This window comes from Falco biarmicus, chromosome 14 (genome assembly GCF_023638135.1).
Source record: "Falco biarmicus isolate bFalBia1 chromosome 14, bFalBia1.pri, whole genome shotgun sequence".
NCBI lineage: Eukaryota > Metazoa > Chordata > Aves > Falconiformes > Falconidae > Falco > Falco biarmicus.
Window position 1 is genome coordinate 19990829 of NC_079301.1, and position 9172 is coordinate 20000000.

Sequence of the window (9172 nt, forward strand, 5' to 3'; positions counted from 1 at the left end):
ACCCAACCAAAAATCAACGAAGCAAAACTGGAGAAAATGGGAGAAGAATTAAATATATTATTTTCCAGTTTTTGCAGACGCCCCCCCCTTAAGTTTTGAACTAAGATAATTTAGTATGTACATTTGAGTTTTGCACCAGCCCTTTTTCTTCATGTTGGACATAAGTCTTATCTTGGATGCCCTGCATGGCAGAGGGCTGGTGGGCTGCTGCGCTGCGGGCTGAAGGACCGGGGGAACAGAAGTGTTCTACAGACACTGCAGGCAGCAGAGATCTATCTGGGCTGGCTTTCGCGTACAGGGACTAAGCTGCTTCTCATTTCTTTGCTGCTGTTTTGTTTCTAGGGCCTCGGGAACTGTGTATACAGCCATCGACATTGCTACAGGGCAGGAGGTAAGTGTCAAGAGTCCCAGCAGATCTGGCAGGTACTCAGTGCTTTCCCTTCTGGTGTGAACAGGGGAGGGGTCTTTTGGATTCTTTACTCAAGAAGTAAAGATTACAGTAAAGATCAAGTAGATCTTTACTGTAAAGGCTGTTCCTTTGAAGCGCAGACCAGTGTCAGCCTGTAAGATCTATCTTCTAGTGAGGCTGTTCCTCAGCACAGACTACTGTCAGCTGGCAAATACATCACCTACTGTCTTCAGCTTTTCCATGAAAGCTCTTCAGGGGCGATGTGGTTCTGTGCCTCAGTAACTGAACACTTACTGTGGCCCTCTGCTTTCCAGTAACCATTACACTGAGGTGTTGATTAATGCCTGAAAAGGTGCCTGCGAATTCCTGAGGGGAGGTCCTCGTCCCCCCGGAATCAGTAAGAGCCTTGCTGGTCTCTGTGCTTGGGCTGGTGCTTCACCCGTAGCTTTTAAGTCCAATTGTAAGAAAATTATTTTTTTTACTTACTCTGTCTGCAGGACAAGTCTGTGCTCTCCACAGTGTCATTGGTCCAGCCTGGTGCTATGTTCCATCATCCCAGAATGGGTATTTTAATGGAGAGAAATCTGTAAAGAAATCTCGGCAAGCTTTTGGGCTGGCTAAAACCTATACAATTTTTATTGCCGTTGTAAATGTATGGGTTTAGAAATAGTTACATCTCTGCTTCCCAGTGGGCGTGAAGTTGTGCTATTGCAGAGAATATTGGTCTCTCTATACAATTTAACTCTTTAATTTACAGCATAAAAATTGACCTGTAGACCTGGCCATAGATTAGTTAGCAAAACAAATTGTTAAAATTTATAGGTCTGAGTAACAATGTATTATTTAATACATTACTATTAGTATTTTAATTTAATTATATTAAATATATAAATTATAAAAAATAAAATAAATATTAATTTATTAATAAATAATAAAGTAGTAATGAGAGGGCTCCGGAGAACCCTGGGGGTGGTCACAAATGTCCCTGTGGCAGGGAGGAATGAACAGCTTCAACACGTTGCTTAATTTTTGGACATTAATTTATTAACGACCAGAAAGAATGCAAGGAGGGAAGCAGTATCTTTCAGAGAAGGATACACTAGCTCTGTCTTAATTATTAAATATATTAATGCATCAACTAGCTGATGGAGGCTGCCATCATTCAGTCCCAATTTGCCTTAATCTCAGGTTCAGACAGTAATACTGTTTAGCATTTTTTCCATCATGCGTTTGATCTTCAAAGTATCATGAAAGACTTAATTAAGGAGAGTTCATGTTTAGGATGCGGTTTTGTGGTTTAGTCCTGCTGAAGCTGGTTGACACACACACACTGATGAGTGAGAAGGTGTGTATCGAGAGCAGAGGGCTAAACGATAACAGTCGTGTTTAGGACCGGTGTCAGCAATGGCCCGTTACAGCCCGTGAACTGGTCCCAGGGAAGCAGGAGCCAGGGGTGTGAGAAACAAATCCTGGAGGAAAGCAGCGTTAGCTCTGACGGCCCCTGTAGTGGTCGACTTAAAGTGGCATCTTAACACTCGTTTCCTTTTCCAAGCCAGAGTTTTTGAATGTATACAAACCCTGTCTGAAAAGCCTGGCTAGGAGACGAGGAGTGAGAGCGGAGGGGTGGTCTCTGGCGTGCCACGTCAGGAGTGGGACCAGGCGGGGGGAACTGGCCAAACTGCATGTGGAGGGAGCGAGAGGCACCTTTAAATAGCCACAGGACCACGGTGCGTGTCGGGCAGTGGGGCTCTTCTGGGACCTTGAGGAAAGGTGGATTTGTAGGAGTCCTTGGCTGGAGCCGAGCTGGGTGGCAGGAGAGGGCTCAGCAAGGAGGCCGGGATGAAAAGCTCAAGGGGACACCGTGGCTGCCTGGGGGGAGATGGGACAGGGCAGAGGAGGCAGGAGGAGGCAGGATGGCTACAACGGTTCATAGCAAGGGGGACCGTATTAGTGATAAATGGACAAGGTGGTGTCTTGGAGAATCCTGTTGCTCTTTGGGGCCGCAGCTTAAGATTTCTGATTTATCGTTTCTGGCTGTCAGAAAATACATCTGAATCGTACTGGTAGTTTCTCATCCACCTGCAGTGCTGCGCTTTGTAACTGCTCTTAAATAGAGGTCTATAAGGGATCTAAAAGCCCCAAGCTCTGCTTATAACCCTGGGTGTATCCATAAAATACCACAGAATTGATTATTCTTTTTAAACCCAGAAAATAATTGCAAATTTAAACTGTTAAAGAATTTTATTTAGGGTTGCTAAATCAAAATTCAGGAAATTAGGAGGTGCTAGGATCGTTGGTTGTGGGTTTTTTGGTAACCTTAGCTATCTTTTTAGTATGGCATTTTATATGTAATGTACATGTGTCTGTTCTTACGCAATCAAGTGAGTATCAGCAGTTGCTGTAACAATGATCAGTATATTTTTATATATTTTCACAGTAACACAATCACTTCCTGCTTGCAAAATGTGCATGAATAATAATAGTGGTGATAAACTAAGGCCATTTGAGAAGAACATGCATCTAGAGAGCGGTGTTAGAGATTTGTGGTTGATAGTTTAAAGACCATTTTTACGGATTTTACAAGGCAAAATGTATATGGCTGTGTGTCCTGTAACTAGCATCCAAGCTAGCAGAGGAATAGGGTGTTGTAATATAAGTTACTAATTTAATATATGTAACATAAGTTACTCTTATATTATATAATATGTAATATAAGTTACTCATATGTCTAATAACAAGACACTTTGGCACAGCTCTGCTGTGTCGTTCCAAAAACACTCACTCCCTGTTCATTCTGATCTTGTGCAACAGACTGCTCAAGTTAATGGGTTTCAATGTCATTTTAGGTGGCCATAAAGCAAATGAATCTCCAACAACAGCCCAAAAAGGAACTAATTATTAATGAAATCCTGGTCATGAGGGAAAATAAGAACCCCAATATTGTTAACTACTTAGACAGGTAAGTATTTCAGGTATTACCATGTTCATTTATATGCTGCAAACTAAAGAATAAAAGAAAACTTTGGTCACTGGCAGCAAATTGACCTCTTTATTATTTATCTACTCATATACAATGCATGGGAGGAGATTACTTTTTGTCTGCAATAATCTTTTCTGGCATACATAGTTTGAAGACTGTTTTCAAAAGCTGGATCAGCTATATCTTACTAAAACAACAGCCTGTAAGTTCACTACCTCCATGTTGTTTGGTTGGGTTTTGGTTTGTTTTTTGAAGTTGATCATATTTTCTGTGTCTTGTGATAAGTCCTGATAAATCATCATAGAAATTATTTCCCTTGGGCTGTTCCCACAATTTTCCACTGCTGTGGATGCCAGGAAGACTAGGTTCTTGTTTCCAGAAATACATAATTTGCCAGTTTTTAATTTTTTTTCCTATTTCTGAATGTATTTTATGTAAGATTTTCCAAACTGTTGACCAATTTCTGTCCTCAGTGGTACACACCCTTGTACCATGGACAACTGAAAGCTGTGTGGCCTTGTTCCTGGAGTTAGTAACTGAATTTATGTGTTGTGATGATGAACCAGATGATGTTATAGGTCCTGGTTCAAGATTTATCTTTGCTGTTACTCAACTGCATTTTTCAGTTGCTTGCCATCTAAGATGTCTAATTTTTCACTTGTGTGCCTTTCTCATTTAGACTGCACAGATTCTAAGTACTGTAATAGCCAAGGAATGTCTATTTGTTTTATTCTGTCTTCATTTAAATTGACCTGGAAACAAAAATCAACTGTAGTCTTTTCCATAAGGTAATTTAGCTATGCACGTTCATCTTAATGCCATTGTTTTCTTCTTTCAGCTACCTAGTTGGTGATGAGCTCTGGGTGGTTATGGAATACTTGGCTGGAGGCTCTTTAACCGATGTCGTTACGGAGACATGTATGGATGAAGGACAGATAGCTGCTGTCTGCAGGGAGGTAAGGGGTCCCACATGGGCTTCTGATGACTTGGGACGGGATGGTACTTCTGAACAGGTGGTAAGAACGTGAGTGATTTCATGTTCAGAGCTGTTTCTGTGTTGTTTTTATAATACGGAGAAGAAAGCATCTGAAGTGGACTGCCTGCCGGTATCACTGCACTTATTGTACCCTGTAGTTATATTCTTATATACTGTTACTGTATTTCTTTTTTATTTGTTTATATATTTTTTTTTTATTTTTACTATTCCCAACTTTGCCTCTTTAAACCTTTGCCTGGAGCATGTCTATACTGCATTCCTTGCCTGTAAAAGCAAACATGCTGGTTGCAGAATTATTTTAAAATAATAACAAAGAAAAACAGAGGCTAATTTATCACAGCTCTCAGCTTAGAAGGATAGAGTTCCACCCAAAATGGTGTTTGCTTCTGAAAAATGACTAACATGCTACTTTCAAATCTGCTGTAGAACCTAACAATAAAATCTTTGTCATGCAACCTCCCACCTGAAAGTGATCCACTTTGTACGGAAGGAAGGGACTTTTTGGCAAACAATGGTGTTTCATGTGGATGGAGATAGCACATTCATTGCAGCAGCAGTCATTCTGTCTGTGCTTTCAGGGGATAGTCTGTAACAATAAGTGACATTTCTCTTTCAGAAGCTAATATGCCTTCATTTAGAAAGTTATTACTCTAATAGTTGAAGCAGCAAGTCATTCCTCTTGACAGCACAATATTCTGCCATTACTCACAATTCATCTAGAAATTAAATCTTTTAGAGCCATTTCCTTTCTTGTGTGATGAAATCAGGTCATTAATTTTTACCCTCGTGTTTCTTTTTTATCTACCAGTGCCTGCAAGCGCTGGATTTCCTTCATTCAAACCAAGTGATTCACAGAGACATCAAAAGTGACAATATTCTTCTCGGAATGGACGGATCTGTCAAATTGAGTAGGTATTCTTGGTCGGGCGCAGGGTTCCCAGGACGTGGCGTTGGTGCTGCTTTTGACTGACTGCCAGTTACCCAAAAGCGATGCCTGTGCTAGCGCACTGACCACTGCTACGAGCTAAGAGCACAGTACCAGCGTGCAGAGAGGTGTAAAAAGGAAAAGGTGTAAAGAGTTGGCTTTGGTTTGTCTGCGTCCCTTCCGGAGAGAGGAAGTTGCAGTCTAAAGCTTCAAGTGAATAAAAGCCACTGCATGAAACTTGAGGGGTTTTTAAGTGGCCAATTCAGGATTTCCTTGGCTACAGCACTGAGTAAACAGAGCGTGGCCACGTTTCCAGATAGATTCAACAACGCTTTCACAGGCACGTAGTGGGAATTTTTTTTTTTTTTTGCTTGGTTCTACAATTCAAGCTGGCTTTAACAACACTTGTTTTTCTCCTCAGCTGATTTTGGCTTCTGTGCTCAGATCACCCCTGAGCAGAGTAAACGGAGCACAATGGTTGGGACTCCTTACTGGATGGCACCAGAGGTGGTGACAAGAAAAGCGTACGGCCCCAAAGTGGACATCTGGTCACTTGGGATCATGGCAATAGAAATGGTGGAAGGAGAACCTCCTTACCTTAATGAAAATCCTCTCAGGGTAAGGTGCATATAAGATCTGGTACCACTGTGGTTCTAATCTGTCCCATGTTTTGTCTCCCATGAGACAAGGTTCCAGAAACATCAGCACGAGCTGGTTCTGCTGAGGGCCACTTCCCCGAGTGTCGCTGGAGCGTATCCCCGTGTCCCGTAGCTTAGGTTATGTCGGTGGGAGAACCTCAGAAGTGACATGTAGCCCGTTCAGAACAACGGTGCTTGAAAGTTCCCGTATGGTTTTTGAACTCTTTGAGCTGTATCTCTGAATGGCAGGAATTTTTCAGTGGCACGTTTCTCCAGTTGGGGAGTTTTTACGAAAACCATTTCAACTCTTATCTGCAGGCAGGGGAGCCTTCAAACTCAGATCAGAGCCTTTCCAGAAGTGTCACTAGTTAGAGCAATGCCATAGTTATTTATTACCAAATACATGCCTGAAAGTATGTTTATGCACAGATACTTGTAGTAAACTAATGCATTTTTCATGTTTTGAAGTCGTCATTGTTCCTTAAAATGAAATGACCAGTTCTTAGACCAAATAAGTGTGTAATAGTGGAGGAATGTATGCCAAGATAAAACCTCATGGCTGATGGCTGAAAGGAAGTCAAAATGCTGCACAGTTAATTCCTGATAGGATGCAGGAATTTATGAGGAAATTAATTTTGACTTACCTGTATACATACATGATTTCTGTTAAGGTTAAAATTAAAATAGAGCATGACCTTTAGCTTTTCTCACAGCAGTAAAGCTGCGTGCTGTCTGGCCTGCGGACCCCAGACTCTGTACTGCCAGCTGAAAAACGGGCAGGATTAAATCCTCAGCCGTACTGCTTAAGAAAGGAACAAAAAAATTACACAAATTTCAGTCTTCCGCTGGCTTTGAAAAAAGCTTCCTGAGTTTTCTTGGAAGACCTGGTTTGGTTGGTGCCTTGGGGTTGTGGTTTCAGCGGTGTGTCACCTCGCAAGGGTGGGTGAGGAGCAGGGAGGTTTGGGTTCAGGCTGTGCTGAGGGAGCACAGTGCACCGTAGCCGGCAGGGTGGCAGCAGCCCAGATTTACCAGCATGGGCTTTTGCACATCACCAGCTTTGCTTCAGTTTCCTGCAAAGAGAGGACCCCATGTTCCACTTGCTTCCATGGAAGACCCTCACAAAAAAAATTCCCAGGTGGCCAAGGTGGCCAACAGCACCCTGGCTTGTCACCAAAACGTGGCCAGCAGGAGCTGGGCAGTGACCATCACCCTGCACTCGGCGCTGATGAGACTGCACCTCAAATCCTGGGTTCAGTTTGGGCCCCTCAGGGCAGGAGGGACATTGAGGTGCTGGAGCGTGTCCAGGGCTGGGGAAGGGGCTGGAGAACAAGTCTTACCCAGGAACAGCTGGGGGAGCTGGGGGGTGTAGCCTGGAGGAGAGGTGGCTCAGAGGGGACCTTATTGTTCCCTACAGCTCCCTGACAGGGGGGTGTAGGCGGGGGGGGGGGGTCGGTCTCTTCTCCCAGATAACGAGCAACAGGACAAGAGGAAATGACCTCAGGTGACACCAGGGGAGGTTTAGATTGGACATTAGGAAAAACTTCTTCACAGAAAAGGTGGTCAAGCCCTGGGTCAGGCTGCCCAGGGAGGTGGTGGAGTCACCATCCCTGGAGGTGTTTAAAAGGTGTGTAGATGTGGAGCTTAGTGACAGGGTTTAGTGGTGGCCTTGGCAGTGCAGGGGTAATGGTTGGACTTGATGATCTCAAGGGGTTTTTTCCAACTGTGAAGAACAGATGAAGATAGTTAGCATTACTGGTTTAGGTGTTGAAAGTTCCCTGCTTCCTTAACCTCAGATGTTGACCAGGGCTCCTTGAGAAGCCTCAGGTCAACTTCTTATCTTTGACCAAATTCACGTCCAGCTGTTCCTGCTTTTACCCAGATTATCTGAGGTGCTTTTTTTCTCTGTACATGCCTCATCTCTGGCTGGAGTTAAGATCAACTTGAACCCCTAAGAAAGGCATCTTCAGGTGTCTGAGTAAAATTGCAGTAGGTTAAAATCAGGCACCTGAAGTCAGTACTGTCTGTACCAGCTTCCTGGACTCTTGCAGAGGTTGTTGCTCTTGCGCTGGGAGCAGTAAACAGCTTGTGATGGACCACCTGCAGTCCTCCCGTTACGGGGCGGTTTAATTAAGGTAAATCCAACCCAGCAGGGACAGGATCCATCAGCTGTTGTGTGTGGAATCGGAGACTTCAGTGAGAGGTCTTGCTCTCACCAAGCAAGACTTGGTTTTACAGCTAAGTTTTTAAGCTGATGGAACAGAAATTTTTTAGGTGATGGAACACAGTTGTTGGGTTTAATAGTCACGTTTAGACCATGTTCAGGGAATTCTGCAAAGCCTGGAAACAATAGGATGCTTTTTCATTTTTGTGAATGATTGTTTTAGTAATGGAAGGCACTCAGGAGATCCAGTTACTGACATTTAATTTAAATACATAATAAATTACAAGGGCATTAAAGGATCATTAATCATAAAGTTAACAACAATCTTAATATAGATGCATTTATTGTTTTTTCATGTGTAGAGCAAATGCATCCCACGTTGCTCGGGTTCTTTCCAGCCTACGCAGAACTCAAGGAATGGACTATTTTCCAGCCTGGAGTGGCCTGGATATTTCTGTGATGGTGTTTGTTTTCTCTCGCTGTGATTTCCTTCCATCAGGCATATGCCTAGGGCCTGAGGGACAAACACTGGTGGGATAAATATCCTTGGAAATGCAGGTTGGAACTCCCCAGTTTCAGTTAAAAAAAAAACAAAACAGAAAAACACAAACAAACCAAACTAAGCATTTCTGTTTGCTTTCTCATTTATTAACCTCAGCACATCAGTTTTCCTCCAAACTGTAGCATATTTTCCAAATACCGTGGATCTTCTATAGTTTCAGGCTTCTAGACCATCTGTATGTTGTTCTGTCTGTATCTGGGTGGCCTGGATGACTTTAGGATATCATTTTCACAGAGTGCGGCTGTAATTGTATGCTGAATCCTTTCTTGTTTCTTGGTATGTTAAACGAATGAATGAGCTTATTGCCCCTCTGCAGCTACTGCAAACATTTATTTCCTTTGTACTGGACTGGTTTTCTTTGCCATCTGTATCATAGGAAACCAAAAGATACATGATAAGAAGGTACTTCAGCTTCCTGTAGACCTTTTTCTGTTGTTGTAGAAATACTCAGGAGGTGCAGTACCTAGCTAAAGATGGCTCTTCCTCATGATTCATGTTCT

General features: G+C 42.9%; 1 protein-coding gene across 4 annotated transcripts in view; it reads left to right on the forward strand.

Annotated features, from left to right (window-relative positions):
• PAK3 (p21 (RAC1) activated kinase 3) overlaps positions 1–9172 on the forward strand; it is a 198821-nt gene that overhangs the window by 185592 nt on the left and 4057 nt on the right. For all 4 annotated transcript variants that reach the window (XM_056359511.1, XM_056359514.1, XM_056359512.1 and 1 more), the window contains exons 9-13: positions 343–391; positions 3256–3368; positions 4228–4345; positions 5195–5294; positions 5733–5929. In XM_056359511.1, the coding sequence (XP_056215486.1) occupies positions 343–391; positions 3256–3368; positions 4228–4345; positions 5195–5294; positions 5733–5929 (577 nt within the window). The remainder of the gene's footprint in view (positions 1–342; positions 392–3255; positions 3369–4227; positions 4346–5194; positions 5295–5732; positions 5930–9172) is intronic.